The following is a 20,692-nucleotide window of genomic DNA, read 5'->3' on the forward strand; positions in this document are numbered from 1 at the left end:
AACTTCCCCCAAAAAAAAAGCATTTCCACAAGTGATCTATGTAATCATTGGCTGTTTTCCCATCCAAATCAAGAAATCATCTCAATTTAATTTTGCTTCAAATTTTCAAGCTGTTATAACAAGCGAAAATCTGTCTGTATTTCCTTCCTGGGTAATTCAATCAAAATGTCCAATCTTTAAAGCTGTTGTGGATCTCACCCACATCCTCCTAGGATTTCATAATTTAATCAAATGATATAAAATGCTATTTAACAAAATAAGTCGCATATTTTGGAACGTTTCACATAGGCTTACGATCTTACGATTGTTTTGCTACATGTAATCCCCTATTCAATCATTCGTAAAATTGATGCAAGTCTTTGTGAAATGGGCCCAGGCCCATTGCCAAGAAATATTTTGGGAGAGCCTTATTTCTAACATGGTATGTAAAAATCATCAATTTTGGTGGGTATGTCCCCCCTGGAAACAGTGGGCATTTCCTGGTGAACACACCTGTATGGGCATTGTGTTTAGTGCCCCCCCCCCCACCCGATTTTAACAGTATTCAAATTTTGTGATTTTAACTGTGTTGAGCAATTTTGTGGTTTCTTGAATTTGTAGCTTTAAACAGCTCCACTTTGAAGACTTAAATTTGATGCTCTGAAAATAATTGTGACAAAGCTCGAAAATATCACCCTCACAAACAAATCTTGTGTTACAGTATCAGGGTCCCCAGTGTATTTTCTTGCGATAATTGATATGGCTTACCTGATCATCTTCCAGGATCAGCAAACTCACCAGTACCATGTTCACTGTGTTGCCTAGTGATGTGTCCCTAAATAGACTGGCAACCTGCAAAGGATAAAACAAGAGGATTTTGGAAATGCATTATTACTTATGGTTTGTTAATTCAGATTCATGTTCAAAGACATGGGTTGTGTCTGCACACCCCAAAAATGAGATGAAAAAGTAGCCTTGTTCAGATGGGTTTAGTGTTAAGTTTGTGTTAGGCTTAAGTTTGTGTTAGGCTTAATACTAAGCTACCTCTGAGGATACTAAGCTACCTCTGAGGTAGCTTAGTGTTAGGTCCCGTCTGAACAAGTATCGTGTTAACAAATACGAAGCTTAACACAAAAGATTTACCATGCGCTAAGAAATCTCTGTTGTAGTGCACTAACACAAAGCGATCACTGCAGCTAATACGTAGAGTTATCAACCATGAGGAGAGACTGTGAGGATATAAGTATCAGTGTTAAATGATGACTTCACACTACCTCCGTGTTATGCTAAAACGGAAATAATTCAAGTCAACATCTTGCCCCCCCCCTTAAATAGTCCAGTTTTCCAAAAGATTGAAATCATCAACCCAAGATAATCCTGGTTGGCTATGCCATATACCAAGCAAACACAAACATGTTCTTAAAAATGTTATAAATATTATAAATGTGTCATAAACATGTTTTGCTTTTATTCAAAATGTTTTAATAACATTTAAATGTCCCATTATAAAGGTCATGAGAACAATTTTTAAACATCTTATAAATTATGAATAAACACGACAACATTTCAAAAATGTTGTCAAAATGTTATTGTAAAATACATTTTGACAATCAATTTTGCAAAATATTTTGTCAACTTTTAAATAAATAACATTATTGTATCATGTTTTCAAAAATGTATTTGGATATTATTAAAACATTTTATACCCTTTATGTAACCGACAATAAAATGTTTTCAGTTAAATGTTTTATGTTTCCTGGGTAGTTAATTATATTTTTCATCACATTTATTTTGCCAAAATACCCAGGACAATACCTTATACATATCATTAGATTCAAGGAAAAACAAACCATTACAAAACAAAACATTGGTATGGTTTTTACAAAACATGAAATATTAAAACATTTTTGCACATAAGTAGATAAGCTTATCACGAGGCTATAAAATGTGCAAACATTTTATATAAAGACTCAATTTCCTATCCCAGGGTTATCCTGTGATATGTAAAGCTTACATCTTTTATTCCTTCCATATCATAGAGGGTGAGGAAATCCTGGACATTCTTGATTTGAAGATGGAATAAATGATATGCAGCTATGTATATAAGCTAAAAGGGCTATAATTGAGAAATTGTGTGGCTTGCCCTTGCTATCGGATAGGTTCCTTTTCAGAGGCGGATCCAGTGTTGTCAATTAAAGGGGTGTGCAGAGGCTAGAACTGACAGAAATTGGGAAGATTTGGCATGATTTTCAAGATTTTAGCTTAATTTCCTAAGTTTGGGGCAATTTTATGGTGGCATGCATGCACTGGATTGATCATTTTCTCCTTTGTGGATCCGTCCCTGCCTTTACTGCGCCATCTGAGAAAACCTGGGCATGTTTGCAACCCTTTGCAAATGATACCCTTTATAACCGGACTTTTAAACGTTTTGAGTTTGCTGGGTATGCTACTTTAATGCCTGCCATGAATGTACTGATGGCATTTCAATAACTTCCGAACAGCATTTCAAATAGCCTATACTGTTAAACACACCCCAGGTCTTTTCGCTCTCCAGATCAGTCCAATGTTATGATAAACATAAGCTAATCAAATCCAAACAAGCAACTCCTTATGTACCCATTAAATAGCTCAATCCTCAATTAGACCCATTTAGACCTATTCATTCCTAATGGGACACTATTACCATCTATTCTACTGTTAACCTTGAAATTGATACATGATTCCGATTCCGATTTGATTGGCTCAAATTAACGCAAATGTCAGGCTCATTTATGGCCACTTACACACACCTCAACTGATGAGCTGTGTGATGCCAGGAATTCTATCCCTTAGACTTTAGATGCTCTATGATGCCAAATTAGATAACAAATTGAGTAATTTGTAGCGTCGTCATGAACGATGAGCGGAGATGATTAAAGGTGTCATTTTTAGTTAGGGATCATCACAGAATATCAACTTGCTGTAAAGCAGATATCTATAGGCCTACCTACGATTCAGAAGTTTGAGGAACAAACAAGATCCCAATATGTAAAATGAGTTGTAATCAACTTGGGAAGATGTCAAAACAAACCAGTCATTTTTGTGTCAGCTTTTTTGTTGTCTGCAAAGGCATGCATCTCTTAAGTTTTGTTCATCTAAGAGATAGGGCTTTTTGCTAAAACTGTAAAAACAATGATAAGACGGTTTTTGATGGGTACTGGTGAATAACAAATAAAAGAAGCTTTCATAAACTTGCGACAAAGCTCACAAACAAAAATCTTTTCCCGGGAATCTTTTATTAATTGTGGTTACTAAGTAAGCCTGCACCAGCTTCCGATTCACATTACCATGATTGCTGAATACTACACCATCATAGAGGAAACAAACATCTTGGGAAGATGTCAAAACAAATTCCTCGCTGTTGTCTATATGAAAGTTGTTATAGTGTTATTATGATGTAAGTGCGGTGATATCATCTCATCATTATTGAATCAGATGCAACTATTGTTTGTTGTTTGCAAAATAAAGCATATCTCAAGTTACATCCGCTTTTAAGAGATAGGACTTTTTGCTCAGTAAAACTGTGAAAACAATGATAAGATGTGCCTGTTTTTGATGGATAACAAATAAAAGAAGCGTTCAGGAACTTACAGCGACAAAGCTCACAAACAAAAACTTTTCCAAGGAATCTTTTATCATTTGCGGTTACTAAGTAAGCCTGCACCAGCATCCGATTCACATTACCATGATTACTGAATACTACACCATCATAGATGAAACAAACATCTCGTTTTCCAAGAAAACCAAATCATGCTCCTCAACGACGCATCCTCTGATGTTAAAAACCGCACACCATCTGGCCAGAAAACTGTGGCTAGTTTTAATCTCATCCCTAGATGAGCACTTAACACCAATTCCAAGCTCAGACATTATCGTCACCTGGCTAGCCAACACTCCAGGCTAAATACAATTGTTAGAGGCTGATTTTCAGGCTGACCCACAATACATTTTGACAAATCTATAACTTTGGCAAGCACTCAGCTCTAGTTTAATAGAGCCATGGCAAAACCCCAACCAAGACGAGCGCATCAATAGCCAATAGTAACCAGCCCCTTAACCCCCCCCCTCATGTAACCACACTTATCCTCCCTCCACTGATGTGTCACTTTTGACTCGCACAGACAGGCTCATCGTAACAACTCGTTTACTTGCTCAGTGCTCACGCTGACATGTTTTCACACCGCGATCAGAGGGGACTGTGTGCACATTAACAAAAGCCAGCCTATACTCAAACTGTTATGTCTTGCTATTACGCAATAATTTTCCCTCTTCCTTACGCTAATATAACTTAGAATTACTGAAAATAACATCGGTAATTTGACAGAATATTATCATTAGGCTGAATTCATATTCAGTTAGAACCTTTGCAATGAATTCTGGGATGTGGTTCAGTCATTATATATAGCTGTTTTATCTTGTCAACTCTGATAACATCAGCGAAGCTTCAAGTTTTTAATAATATAGGTCACCACTGTTGTGTTGTAATTGTAAATAAATAAAGATTTGTTTATTTACTACAATTGGTGCTAAAATGAAATTTTCCGTCTATGGTTAATATGCATGGCTACCATGACAACATAAGATGATTATTGTAAGCCCGTTCTTTATATTGTCAGAATGGTCCACTTTCTGTGACAAAAGTTGTACCTAACATGTTGCTCAGACGTGCATCTTCAAACCCCCAAATTCCAGGCCTTGTGAAGAAAGAAAAATAAACTAACAAATAAATATACCTAGGATCATCAGTGACAAATAAGGCCTAAACAGATGACCAGAAGTTGCAAATATGTAGCAAAATTCGCAAAATAACCAGGTTTACTATTTGAATTCCAAGCAGGGACCCATCATGTACCAATATAATTGGATTTGGTTGTATACTGACTGAGACAGGTTAGACACCTTCTCATCAGGTAAATAAGATTGGACGCTCCTGGATCTGCACATGAAAGTGTCAAATATTATTACTTCAAATTCTCCCATCATGTTTTCATTAGATGTAAATCTCTCACAATTGGATATTCTTCGCTTCCTGATTCATCTTGTTGCTCCACAGATCTGATAAAAGTGCAATCACGGTTTAAGTATAGAATAGACAGCCCCATCTCAAGAACACCTTTACCTTTATAAGCTAACACATCAATTGGTGTTTAAAATGTTATGCACTCAGTATTCCCACCTTCATACCAACTACTTCAAACTGACTTTTTGTACCGTTTATCCTGATTTATGATGGGCCACTATTTTTGATGTAAAGTTAGTGTGTCTTATGGTTAGTTTAAGGGTACCTGGATAAAAGCACCTTAACTACATAGTTAACGTTAATAGTAACATGAGTCAATGGATCTCCGCAATTCATACTTTTCCTGTGTTGTTTTCTAGTAATCATTAGGAAGTATTAGGGGATATTAGGGAATTGAATCACTATCATCTGTAGAGTGTTATGTCATATGAACATGAAAACAACTCAAAATGATTGAGAAATTGACAAAGAAACATAGATTTGAAAAGTTACAAATTCAAATAGGTCACGGAAACAACAGAAGTGGTTGCCAAAATTTATGCTGAAGTGAATGCTTGGTGAAACTGGTCAGCGTAGTGCAAGGTGTAGGGCTAGGTGTGGACACGCGGTAAGAGTAGGGAAAATATTTGTGGACTGTTAGCGTATGTTTATGCCGGGTGTAACTCAAACAAGACTAATATGTGACTTGACACATATCTATCATTTGCCTGATAATCCTGAAATGAATTACCTGCTTATATTTCCTCCATTAAAATGTCAGAACTATGTCATAAAACAAGTCCTACCATGTCATAAACTTGTCATAAATCTCATCATACATGTGTATTCATCCTTACCCAACATATTTAATGCATAAGCGATTCATAAGTTACATGTGTAAATGAAAATGATATTACATGTAGTGATCTACTTGTTTCCGGACATATGTTGGCTGGCCTGACCGACTTCTCTCAAATATGATACTTTTGCATGACCCTTTTGCATAGGTGCAATCCATGATGTATCCATGGCTGATGAGTTAGTATAGAAATTATGTCTTCATCTAGGTTTATAAATCTAAAAGGTTATCAAAGCTATGCCTTTGATGATGACCATTTGATGTGGTGATGTATTAAAGTCCGGCTGATAGCAAGACCCGTTCTTAAAGCCGGCATAGGAGTCTGATGTTTACCAGACATTTTTCTGCTGTGCCAGATGATTATGTTTTCATGTTCTCTTCAGAACAAAATTTTGTTTGGGATTTTGTTAATCTTCTCTGACAACAGAAAATCTTTGCAGCTGCAGAAAATTTGCTGCTCCATTCTGTGGCAATGGAAAATCTCAGAGCAGCTGAAAGGACTATACCATCATGCTTTGTGGTACCATAATAGAACTGCACTTGCCACAGAAAAGGTACACAAAATCCCTCATTTCAACTTTTAATTACTCACTTAAAATCAGTGGTTGCTTAGACGTTTGTTTGAAAAAATATGACCCTAAAGTATTGCAAACTATCCATAGCTCTCAATATTTAAACACGTCTTACTTATTTCTTGTACATTTGCTATGGAGCAAGCTCATCTACTGCAATGCATGGTGGGATAGTCTCTTCAGCTGCTGTGGAAAAAATGGCTTATTATGTGCATGTAATTTCTTTGAAAGTCATCAGCTGATTGCAGTGAAATATTAGTCTGTCATAGTTAAGCTTATAGTTAGGATGAACCTGGGAAATTACCGAAGACAATGGGCATGGTCTCACTGGTAAGTCCCCCTTTTATCCTTCCCCTTCTAACAATAATAATGAGAATCTGGGGATAGGCCCTGTCCTTTATGCCATTGATGCATAGTGGCCAAGTGGGGCATTGCAGAGACCGGTGGTCACCATACCTTCCCTTCAGTGGGTGGGGGGGCAGGCAACACATACCTCCAACATCAACCAACTCAAGTAGGTTCGGGTTATGAAAACAATTGTATGCTAGGTTTGAGATTCTAAATGGGAGGGGGGGATGAGGTGGGGTGGGGAAGACTACTGAAGACACTTGCATTGGTGAATAAACGATCTTGTGCTTGGCTTTAAAATACATGGTTACAATAATCTGTGATGTATAAAATGCCGGGATAAAATGGGGAAGGGAAAAGATAGTAGCCCTACCTGTTAGACTAGAAACTGCAGCAGCAACTGGAGTCCATAGAAATCCAAGACAGACGTTGAATTGGAGAATATGGAGTGCTTGAAAATATCAACTTTCCCTTAATTGTCTCGCTCATGATTGTCTTAAGCTCCAGTTCTCATAGATTTCTAAGAAAATCCATTGGGTTCGGTTTTAAATGGGTCTGATTTGACTTTGCTTACAAGGAACAGAGCATATGGATCACTTTGGTAAATTCAATCTTGCACATGTGGTGAGTAAAGCCGAAGAGATAATTTGATATCAAAGCAGCTTTAATTGCTTGCACTGAGTGGATTGCAGTCTAAGCCTTAGTTTCTCAGCTTTACATTCATAATATTTGGACTAGCTTCGACTATTTTAAGCTATTTTAGTTACCGACAGTGTCCAATATATTACTCTTAGTACTGTTTTTAGATGTCTCATTTCTCCTGATTTTTTTTTCGTAATCCATAAATGAAATTACACCTTTTTTTACTGTAGGGAGCTAAAGCTGTTTACTTGAAAAAGGAAGAAACAACAAAACAAAAACACAATTATAAAATGAATACACAAACAAAACAATCAACAAAAACTCAGACAAACAAAAATAATAATGTGTTTACTAACACATTAAAGTGTTTACTCACCATGTTAAACACAGTTAATGCATAGGTGTTTATCCTTGCTTTTCCATGCCTCTTCATCATTTTTTGTCTACGACTACTAAGGTTTCGATGTAGCGATTCCGATGTATATTTCCCGAGATGGAGCGCTTATTTCTGGCCAGTACTGTTTCATTAATATTTATATTTTCTTTGTTTAAGTCATATTCATCAATAAAAAACACAGGGTCCTCTGGGGGATGAGGTTGATCTGAAATAAGAAGAAAAATAGAAATACTAGGTAAATATTAGGGAACAAACAGAAATACTAGGTAAATATTAGGGAACAAACCAAGATTAATTTTGGAATAAAATATTGATGCATGAACAGTGATGAAACGATGAATTATCAACATTACATTTGAGGCAGGGAGGGAGGGGTCAGCTGTCTATTATCACCCAGGAAGTGACAGATATTGCATATAAAATTCAGGTATTTCAAAAGCTCCCCCCTCCCATACCCAACACCCCCTTGGCATGAAACTTGGTGCCTTCACACGCCGGATGAGGCCTTTGGGATTCATATAATATTTTCCCGGAATATCCTCATTTAGATACCCCCTATATTTAAAATATTTAAGAGCCTATGTCATTATATTCTTTCACAATCAAGGTTAAGGGGGGATGAGCAGCGAAGCTGTGAGTACAGCGCCAAGCTGCAACATCAAGTCACTCTTGTTTCTGTGAGTGTGTGGTGTACTCAGTATTTTCTCTCCTTATATGGATAACATAAGTGGTCTATCAACCTAGACCCTATAAACTAAGATTGTCCATCCTTAAAAATAAGTTATACCATGATAGCACTCACAAAATTAATGGTAGATACATCCAATTTTAAGAATGACCCAAAATCAACTTGACATTTCCACAGGGCTCATATCTTCAGGGTATAGAAAAAACAGGTTGTTGTTTTATTATTAATTTGCATTTAATTCAATTAGCCACTCAAAGAGAAACTGTTGATATTCAATCCAATGTTTAATTTCCATCATGCTGTAAGCTATCCTTCAAAAAGGTTCGTATCAGCTCCAGGCATGCTTCCAAATTTATATACAAAGAAATGAAACAGACTGAAAATTGAATCCGCTGAAATTGCAAGTATACATTTCTACCACTGCTTTCTAGCCAGAAGAATGCAAACTGTTAATATGTATAAATAAGCAAACCCAGTGGGTTTGGACAAGGCTTATCCTTGACTTAGCTTTGTTGCCATCGTTTTGGATACACACTGCAGGCTAAAAACCTAAATTGAATCTTGTTCAAGTTCAACATAGGTTCCTCTTTTGTGTACCTGAACTTTTAAACTTTTTTCCAGTGCAAGAAATGAAATTTTGTTTTCCACTGTATAAATGGTCTGTCTGGTGAGAAGAAGTACTGAAAACGAGTTAGAAATTTACTTAAGGAAATGGAGCAAGGGGGATTGTAGGCTAAAGGGGTAAATTGGGGGTAGGGAAGTGTTTATTCGTATTAGCTATCAGACAGGGGGACAAGAAACAGAAACTGTCGGCTTAGCAGGTGTTAAAATGTTGATTTATTTACCCTGGTGGCTGTATTTACCCTACTGGCTACTTAAGTGTCTTGAAATTGAACTGGTTTCACTCATCTAAAATGCCCTCAGTGGCTTTTTAAAGTGACTCAGAAGTTAAGTTGAATCAGATAAGAGTCATATATGGACGCACGTTCATGCAACATATTTCCCTGTTGAATTGCTTTAATCTAGTTCACTGAAAATATCAAAAACATTTATATTTTAAATTTATTTTTATTTATTTATAAAGTAAATGATATCCAAACAGGTACATTTCAAGCTATTTCAGCACATCACATCAAAGCTCCTGTTGGGTGCCCCATTCTTTTTTTAAAGGAATTTTTTTAATTTCAAGGTGATGCTAACAAAAAACTCTGTTTTTTTAAAGGTTTTAGGGTGTTTTCCTATTATTAGGTGAAGAGTAACATAAGATTGTTACGAAGTTGAGCAGGTCCTAAGGATTACAGGACCTCAGCACACTTTACAGGACCTGTAAAGTGTGCTGAGGCTTGTGGATCAATAGCATAGCGCACTATAAATCACTGCGCTTTTCTTTTTTTGAAAGTTATCATAATAAATAACTGCAGCTAATGATGGGGATGGGGACAAGAAGCAACAAAATTATATTATCATGATTGTACATACATTCATACCTCTTATATAGCTTCTTTCAAATCATTCAAGTTTAAATCCACTCTACTTTTGCTTTAATTCACTTTGACACGTTCTAACCTAACTGCACAGATTGCTGTCATGCCCTCTGGTCTGTGTGATTTGTCCCGTTCACTTAATTTCACTGCACTGGATTAAGATTTATGTATACAATGGCATGTAATCCGGATTCAAAATGCCACCTCATTTCATGAGTCTGTATAGTGACGCTATTTTCACCCAACCAACATTAATATGTTTGTGCTCAAAAAGTGTGATTTTTTACAATCTGGCAAAACCTATATACATGTTTTTTGGGTGGGAGAAAATTGCCCCCTCCCCCCATTCCTCCTGTGGCACCACCAATGCAAAGTTTAAACAATCGGACTTACTTTCTGCACGTACAGTATAACTTTCATTTTAGTTAAGGGGTGGTCTGGGGCATTATTTTTTTAATATTTTTTTTATAAGGTCTGATGAGCAGATTAGTAGAGAAGGGATTTAGAACAAAAGTCGTATGAAAATAAAAATTCCTTTAAAAGGGATATACTGGCATAGAGATTAACTTTTATTTATACAATAAGACTTGTTAGAGACCAGATTACGAAGCCACACTTTGCGCACATCAGATGTTGTGGAGCCAAAAAGCTCACAAATGGACAAATATCTGGTACTTTATAGTAAGAAATTACATTTCAGCTGTCCTTTCCTATATTTCCAGTGGCATAACCACTTTTGAAAAAATCCTGGCTTAATGCCACTGTCCATACTATTACTAGATTATTGTGTGCAGGACAAACAATTTGATATTTTCTGTATGTCTGGCTTTTTAATTTGGTAAACACTCTCCAACAAGTCCAATGTATTTGATATCCACACTATAGGCTACATCAAATGTGCCGACATAATGGTAGTTTTTAACCTGGGGAAAGCATATCCCAATAATGCCCTTTTTTCTTCCATACAATAGAACGATTTTGAGGACATAACAATTCTTTTGATTGTAACAATTGTATTTACTGGTTGAAGTTAGCAAAGTCAATTTACCTTTAAAACATTTTAGTTGGTTTATTTTTGTAAAGTATATTTGATCTTCTAAGCTCTCTTTTAGTTTTTATTTGACAAGTTAATGTACAAGGCATATCATGCTATATATAAACTACTTTAAAATGTTAGAATAAGACCAAACATGAAATTAACATTGTAAACCATTTACATGCATAATGTATATATGTATGTTTATACATTTGTGTGATGTAACATTTGAATTGAATTTGTATGTTGCTGCATGGGAGGAGGCAAATGAACAATATTAGTGTAGCACAGTTAGTCCATATTGTGCAAAATTCTGCTTGTCACAAAACTATAGGCTTAAGGTAGTATGAACGGCTAATCAAGCTTGCAGCAAAATTGGCTAAATAATGGCTAAGGAATGGCCACCCCTTAATCATAGTGAAAATGGTCATTGGTATCGTTTTCATTCAACTTTGCAGCATATTTTGTTTTAATGCTGGATGTGTAGTTATGTGTCTATAGGATTATGTAGCCTATATTTATCATATAAATGTACCCAGCAAATACAAAATATTTTTAAAACATTTCAAACATGTTATAATGGGTTTTGGTCAAAACATCTTAATAACATTAAATGTCGGGTTTTATAAAGGTCATGAATATGTTTCAAAACATTTTGTTTGAAAACATACTTGAAAAATATTTTTAAAATGTTGTTCAAATGTTTTTGCAAAATATTTTTTGATAACATTTTTGCCAAATATTTTGTCATCATTTAAATAACATTAAGTTAGAATACTTTGTAGTTAGTTTCCACATGTTTTTGAATGTTAATGAAAACATTTTATACCTGTTATATAACCCGACATTGAAACCTTTTTCTGGCAACATTTTTTAAACTTTTGCAAATGTCAAAAATGTTTCGTTCATAATATGTCAATAAAAAACCCATTAAATTGTGTGAATGTTTTAAAAAATACTAACGAGGTCAAAACAATTAATCTTGGAAGTCCCTGATCTGTTCTCTATCCCATTGATCTATTGATCAATTTATTACTTTCATAAAAATAATGTAATTGTCATTGATTATTAGCTGAAACCAATGACAAATCACTCATATTTATATTATTTCACATGTGAATATAATTCAATTGAAGTTCTCTACTTTTTGTCCAAGGTTGTTACCAAATAGTGAAACAATAATTAAAGCCCATAGATGATGAACACCTGTATGATGAAAATTATTTAATTGTGTTCATCTGCTCTTCCATAATGACCTCTCTGTCTCTTACAGCAATAATATGTGATTTGCATACAGAATAGATTCCTATTTAGGTTAAATGATCACATTGTCCCCTTTTAATTTCAAGCCAAACATGAGGTAAAACAAAGATAATTGCTATTTCATTCCAGTGCCGACAATGCCTGTATTAATAGCTCGCCGATTATATAATTTGTTATGTAGTGGAACTTCACGCAGCTGGTACATTTAAATTAAGACATAAAACAAACAGCGATATGTACAGTTTTTAATCATTTGCCATAAAATGTGTATTATATCGCGAATTTCAAAATGATTTGATATCAGAAGGACCTTCCTTGCATCACAGTTCCAGGATCTGTGCTTGCATTCAAATGGCAATTTGATATGTCTGATGTGCTCTCAGGTCCCACAAAAAATATGTGAAAACATCGCTATCCAAGCCCAAATGAGAGATCACATGATAATATAGGAATTTAAGATCAAGGGCAATATTATTTTCGAAGAAATATTTTCCACGTAAGTTGTAAAAAACAAAGACAATTCCTAAATAAATATGATGTTTTAATTTGAGATTAGCCGTTTTTTGTTTTTGGATTAATTGGAGTAAGATTTATGTAAAGTGTTATGGTTAAGGTTAGGGTCATACAATGTTGTAAGTGCATTAAGTGAGGGTCAGGGTTTTAAAGATTCAAATGGAATAGTTTATCTATATTCTATAATCAAGGATTGTTGTTTTATGGGTGTGAAAACCAAGGTTTACATTGTGTGAAAAGAAAATATACTAGTACTTGGGGAAAGAACACTTAACTCAAAATCAAAATAGGATTAATGTAGGGTAGGATATCAAGAGACAAAATCAAGGTCTAGGATGTATTTAGGCCAAAACTAATGATAACATCAGAAAGTCACATCAAGGATACATTCTTCTTTCAGATTTCTTCACAATAGTCATTATCAGTGCAACAGGAACCATAATTGGGCTGTTCCAGGTAGAATCCACACACCCTCTATTTTGTGGTAATCAAGCCTTTCTTTGCACATATGGGCAAAATTCCATTTTTTTGGACTAATTATTTTTTTGTAAAGGTTGTTCTTTCACTAATAGCTTTGAAACTATATTGATGCCAAATTGCCAATTTACTTTGGCATTTTAGACTTGCAAACATTTCGATTACTCACCAATTAGTTAAAATTTGATGAAATGATGCCATTTATACCAAAATATGTCCCTTTTGTACACTGAAGTTGAAGAACTTTGCGGGTCACTCTTCATTTTTTGTTTAAATTTTAGCTTCTTGCATATAAGCTACATGTAGCATGGTTGAAAATTGTTTAGTGATCATCTATATTTAGAATGGCCAAGAGGGTGGGTGGGAGGGGTGCCTTGCGTCAGTGGCATAGCTAGGGGCAAAGGTTTGTCCCCCTCCTGCCTTGCTCCCCTCAGTCGGGACCCAGGCTCCCTTTACATCCTCATGAACCAGCAATTTATAAATGCTCCTTCCCAAATCATGTTTTCCCCATACTATAATAACCCCTACTTGCTATAAACAATGGCAAACCCAGGAGAGAGGGAGGGGTAAAATGTTTTGCATGAGCCCTCAAATGATACAGAAGTCAGCCATATTCCAGCCCCGGAGGGGGTTCTCCCTGGTTGAAGGTATACGGGGATGTGCCACGGTTTTGGGGTACCTTTTCAGTAATTTTGGTATATCGATGGGTGGGTTTTCAGTGAAGACCAATGCGCCCAATTGGGCGCATTTGGGAAAAAGTGCCCCTAAAAGCGCCCAATTAGGGCAAATTTGGGTGCTTTTTGGGTGAAAAATTGGTATACTGATGGGTGGCAAAACCAGCAAAAAGTAGGTATAAAGAAAGTCAGCATCCGAAAGTCTGCGTGGCACATCCCGTAAATTTTTTCAAGAACCCCCGATTCCAGCATATGATTCCAGAACTTGCATCCATCAACAACAACAGTTTACTACTTGAGTAAATAAAAGTTGCTTTGATGGAAACTAATGTGTCAAATAGTTGAATAACAATACTTCATCATTTGCATTTAATTACCCAGAAGTGATTTGATACCATTCCTAAATCAAACTATTTTGATATCATGTTATTTGAAATATTCTTTAATATGATTGATTGTAAGTAACAAACTGGTTGAAAGATCTCAAATCATGAGTGGCATTCCTTGATAACCAGAATGTGTATACAGGGTGTAAAGGGTTCAATTTTATCTGAAAAGTTCTGGTAAGTATTTGAATTAAAATGAAGTACCCCTGGCAAATGCCAATATCACATGCCAGCTCAGGCCCGTATGCGTGCAGGATGCAGGGGCCCACTTTCTGTTATTTTTCCAATTAAAAGGTCCAAAGGTAGGAGAAAAATTAACAAAAGGTCCAGTTTTTGGTGCTAAGACATTTAGATCCACTTTTTACACACAAAAAATCTGTGCAAGCGCACTTTTCATTAGAAAAAGATAATTTTTTAAGCCCTGCCCCTCCAAAAAACAAATCCTGCATATGGGCCTGTGCCAGCTTGAATGTACGTGCCCGGGGGAGGGGGACATTCCACTGTAGAAGTGACAGGTATGTGCCTACTGCCATCTGGAAGTAGGGGTCTGAATAAAATGGTTGTTTTAGGGGTCACTGGTATACAAACTGAAAAAGGGTTCATTAGATATAACATTTTTAAAACGGGTCATCAGGTAGAAAATTCAATGGTGGGGGGGGGTGACACCAGAATGGAGAAAATGCTTGATGGGAGTCTCCAGACTCTCCTGAATGAAGAGCTTGAAAGACAGGGTCTTGAAGGGGCACTTACACACTAAAAACTACGGGGTTATATTTTCCGTGGTCATTTTGAATTGACCACGTTTGGGGTTGTTTTGACCCTTCAAGGGGGTTGTACTGTTTTAATTTGACCACATTCACAAGGTCATTTTAGCCACGACGAACGTGGTCAAAAACTTAGTGGTCATTTTGCCGATACCGTCGCGCATTGATATCAGTTTCAATCTTCCGCTTTGAAAATCTCAAATTCATAAATGAGTTTAAACATGAGCTGCAATTAATGTTTGTTGATTAATAAATAAAACTAATTTTTTGACCGAAGTTACCCAATTTGTCAACTTTATAATGACTTGACATTGTTATGGAATGTTCTCTGTATTAATAAGCCATGCGACTTGGGGATGATGTGGGGTGACCCCCGCTTGGGATGACTCTGGTATTTGTTACCGGTTGTTGTGTGGAGTGGGGCGCATGTGGCGGCCGACGGGTGCGTCCTTTTGATGTGGATGTACATAAATGTACTTTCATGTTAAAATTTGTTGTCTGCTGTTGTTTTTTTTTTGTTTTTTTATTTTATTTTATTTTTTTTTTGTGATTATTGTAATTTGTTGATAATTGTTTTTCTCATAATAAAAATCTAATAAACATTGAAAGACAAAAAAAAAAAAAAAAAAAAAAAAAACAAACTTTATAATGACTTGCATTTGAACTATTTGCACACATGGTGCGCATCGGCTTCCCACGTGGTCACATCAGCGCCATATTTGTTCTGATTGTGCAGCTCAGCGGATTGTCGTGTGTGCTTGTCTGCATGATGGAATATGAAAAGTTAGTTGAAAAGTGAGACTGCAAGGATAGACCCTTGTCTATGCACACAGATTCATTCCAATTTCATGCTGTCGTGGCCGGTGTCTTGGCTGCAGTTGTTATAAGCTTATATCATGTAAGCTTATAATACGTGAACTGTCATAGGCGATGACTGACTGCGTGTGAGTGTGATACACAGATGCATTTTGCAGTTTGCTGTTTATGTAATGCTTTCTCTGTGCAGAAACACACTTATGTCCTGGTGGGACCAGCATGACCATAGGCCTACTAAAAAATCCAAACTCCCCCTAAATGTGGTTATTGAGTAACCCTATAAAACAACCCTTTCAAATGGGTCATTTCATTTGACCCGAAATGAGGTCATTAAGTAACCCAATAAGGCAACCCTTTTGAAGGGTCATTTCATTTAACCCGAAATGTGGTAATATTTTGACCCCAATGGGGTTACTATTTGACCCAAATACGTAGTCATTGCAATGACCTCGACCAATGGGGTCAAAATGACCCCGTTAGTGGTATGGTGTTTAGTTGATAACTATGCTGGGGTCAAAAATGACCCCGTTTGGGTCATTTTTTGACCCCGTAGTTTTAAGTGTGTACCCTTAGTGAATAGCATTCCTCATGTTTTGCAACATAGTTGCAAATAACCAAAGCCGATAAATATGTTGCGTGCAACAACCGAATGAGACCATTCACTTTGATTTATAATCAAAACGTTTTGGTAAATCAAAATGCATGCTTGAATGACTGTGACCATACCATATTATGCCCATATTAACAAGAATTATGATGTTTTTATCTGTAATCACTCATATGTGACTAATAATTTCATTTCTAAGTACATACTCCATATAAACAGTAAACAAGTCCTTTCATTCAACATTCTTTTGGATTTACTAAATGATTCACACAAAAAAACTGGTTTGTTGTCGGTGTTTTCTCTATTGAGGGTAGAAATATTAAGCCTGTTAACAGATAATGTTATAGCCTACCAGAGATGGGACCAGAGAAGAGATCATACCCTTCCCAGAGTCCTTTGCAGCATGATGCATCACCTCATGATGTCAAATGACACTCCCATTACTTCCTAGCAGTTTTCATGTTGTGAGTAGACTGGCTAAATATGGGTCGATAGTCAAGAAATAAACATAATTTGCAAGATCTGGATGTGCTCTGTTCATTGAGGTAGGCTTACTTTTTGTCACTATTGACCCATGTTGCACTGGATAGTAAATCAGTACAGAATATTGAAATGGAAGAAATGCATTGTGGGATGTGCAAGATATCTTCCTTGGCCAAGAATCCTTAAAAATGTTGGTTGCGTTTCATTTCAGGACCAATAGTAAAGTGGTTTCTGCAATATTCCCTGTTGGGCTGTAGAACAGGTTTTTTTTACTACAGCTTAATTTTTCATAAATATGCCTCAAAATTTCAAATGAAGCATCTCTGAATTACATATAAACATATTATCATGTTTAGTCAATGGAGGAATCGCAGAAGCTATTTATAAGCTTGCTATATTGGAAACTATCTTTTTACTCAGCAGCTCACCTGCCGATGCACTTCCAGATACTAAACTATTGTCCACCTGACAACAGGTTCAAAGTTAACGCAACTATTTTCTCACTACAAACCCTGGGGCTTCTTCCCCGGGCTTCTTCCGACAGTCCTGTTGTCATGCCAAGATGCTTAGGTATAGTCTATTTTGGGATACCTGTATAATGTACTAATCATGCTAATGAAGGATTTTTTAAGCTTACTAAATTTGAGCTATGAAACCAGAGATACTAATCTTTTATGATCTAGTTTTGTTTTCATCACAATGTTAAAAAAAAATTCATATTGGTAAACATTGTTGCTCCACTCCCCAAGGGTGTTATCAGATGAAGGTAAACTGCCCTTCAGAAAAATATTCTCTGGTGACCAGTTTTTGCCCCCTCTGAATGTCATGACCCCTCTTCTCCCATGAAATGCTGCTTTGGTAGCCACTTGCACGTACTGCATTTTTCTTTGAAGCAGACAGAATCAAAGCTATATTTATCTCACAATGTGTAATATCTGCTGTATATTTACTTTATATTATAGTGTTTTTCACTTGGAAGGAGTATGCCTTATGTCTGTATTTTAACAGGTAGAGGTATGTCAACCAATGATGCATATCCCATAACACATTGCAGTAGGCAATGCCAGTGGCATCGATACATCATGGTGATGGTGCTCTTTGAGAAGCTGAATCCCGCATCACTGGAGTACATGTACATCTGCACATTAGATTGAAATTGAACTTGTGAAATTGCATCCTCAAAATAAGCCTATAGCTGAATGTAGAGTGTAGGATGGTTTTCAGAGGATGTGGTCTATCCATTTATGAAACAGGACAAGATGATGGTCATGATAATATTGAATATATGTGAGTGCCATGGAAGGCTCAGTGCAACAAAGACTCATGTCCATAGCTCTCTTGGGTACTGTTATGTATAAATGCAATCATGCTTATGAATAACATTACCCAGGTGAGCTACATGTAATTTGCCAGCGAAGTGGTTACATAACTCCCTGGTAACTGGATCATGCACCTTTTGGAATGGGTAGTACATGCCATAAGCTTTGTGTTGCGATCATATTGATTGTGGTGCAGAACTCAAAAGCCCGATCCTGTTGACATAGTGATAATCGGATTACACGTAGCACTTCGCTGGCGAATGGAGATAAGTCTTTGTTGCACTGAGCCCTAAATATGAAGAAGTGCCCCTCATTTTGAAGGCCGCCCCACATTTTACAACCTAGAATGGTTCTGTGTAGCTGTGTTTACCCACCCACCCTAGTAAGTTATACAGATGTGCATACCATATGGATCCACATCTTTATACAGATTTTCAATTTAAGGCGTGTCACAATATGTTGTTAAGATGGTGTGATCACGTCCGCACCATTTATTCAATATGATTTTGTTAAGGTGTACTGAAGCATTTGGCACAAAACCAGGCCTACAAATCCCACTTGCCTCTGAGGGAGGGGAATATATTTGATGTAGGCCGTCTAACATATCAAAACATGTCTACCAGAGATTTTGAACATGTTACGGATCACATCTCTGAAATTGCATCTCATCTGCAGAAACTGGTGTTAAATGGTGTTATATACAGACACCTCAATATGTGTTATACAGGGTGTCCGGAAACTAAAATTGTTTAACTCATTTGACTCAAAAATGAGGTGTGATTGTCAAATAATTCAAGAATGGAGCAGTCCTTATAATATCAACTACCGTATTATTTGTATTAAATTCTCCCCTCTAATAAATGCTGCCATTATAAGCATTATGTCAAAACTTATATTTCCATCCAAACCATCATCACCACATTACAGTCGAATTTTCATATATTTAACTAAATAAATCGCATTCTTGCATAAAAATGTACTTACAAATCTAATTTTGTAGCATTTTATGATAATATGTGGTTTCCAATTGTCAAACCAGAAGCCATATTTTGCTAGTTCCTGAAGTTGTATTTCACTATTTTTTCGTTGAAAATTCACATTTCGAACAAATTATTGAAAAAATGCAATGCCCCAGGCAATACAGTATTTAGTTCTGTTTGGTTTGGGCTTTCAAATATCCCAAATTAAAGCTTCCATTGGTACAGTTCATTCTGGGACACCCTGTATACAATTCATTCAGAGACACCCTGTATACCACTTTGTTCCTGTTTTCTACTTGTTCATCACATAATACCAGCTGGGAAACTTTTCATGTTAAAACAAATGTAGGCCAAAAATAACAAGGAGCCGCACCTTGTCTAGTCACTAAACCTTAAGGGCCGGTTTCTCAAAGCATGGCTAGTGGTCAGGCTTTCAAAGCCATCAGGCTTATAAGCTCTGCTCAATTAGTCCTCTTTACCAGTGCTTATAATTTCACATCGTACATCACTAGAAATATAAACCAATAAAATGGATTTACATTGGTAGGGCTATCCTGCTGCCTTACGAAGCCTGTCCACCAGCCAAGCTTTGAGAAATCAGACCTCAAGGTCCACATTTTGTTACATTACAATGCACATTATTTTATCTCTGATTCTGCCACAAGAAGCTCTGTTTCCAAGTATTTTTTTGCATAAATCAATCTGTGAATAGTTTGTTGAAACAAATGTAATGCAATCAAGATAAAATCAGATGTCAGGAAAAATAGACTTTGAGAAACTGAGTTAAAATAACAAATAAATAATGTTGTATTACCTTTATTTCACAAATTTGTCTGTTTCTTTATTTTTACAGGGAGTCGAAATTTCAACAACAAAAAAATCATCAAGTGCTTTGTTATAATATGGTACATGTGAATGACAGGCTGATAAAATCCATTTTGATTGTATACCTTCAACAGTGCCCTCTTTCCTGAAAGATGAAATGTTGAAAAGATTGGACCACAATTTTATTATTTACTACATAAGGGGCTGTGCAATAATTACTATGCACACAGAGAAAGGATTTGCAAATGTGCACCACAAGTGCTTGCCCTACCTTTCTCAGTGTGCAAAAAAATAAATCTTGTCCTGCCCCTCTTGATGTACCAAAATTCCTTGCCCACTCACATTTACAAAGAAGATTTTGCACATTTGAACAATTTTCAAACCATAATTCTCTACGCTTATGTGTAATAGTGAAGCAGTGCTCCTTAAATTATAATTGCCCCTCTCGTTAGACCTGCCAAAAATTGCTTGACCCACCCCCCTTTCGGCTTGCCAAAAATTGCTTGGCCCACCCTAACTTTAAAGCCATATTATAACATTTG

General features: G+C 36.3%; 1 protein-coding gene across 1 annotated transcript in view; it reads right to left on the reverse strand.

Moving 5' to 3' along the window:
* The window catches only part of LOC140136111 (A disintegrin and metalloproteinase with thrombospondin motifs 18-like), a 214,319-nt gene that overhangs the window by 77,239 nt on the left and 116,388 nt on the right, over positions 1 to 20,692 (reverse strand). Inside the window, 3 exon segments of the mRNA XM_072157817.1 lie at positions 748 to 831; positions 7,815 to 7,876; positions 7,879 to 8,040. Coding sequence (XP_072013918.1) covers positions 748 to 831; positions 7,815 to 7,876; positions 7,879 to 8,040 — 308 coding nt within the window.

This window comes from Amphiura filiformis, chromosome 16, assembly GCF_039555335.1.
Source record: "Amphiura filiformis chromosome 16, Afil_fr2py, whole genome shotgun sequence".
Lineage (NCBI taxonomy): Eukaryota > Metazoa > Echinodermata > Ophiuroidea > Amphilepidida > Amphiuridae > Amphiura > Amphiura filiformis.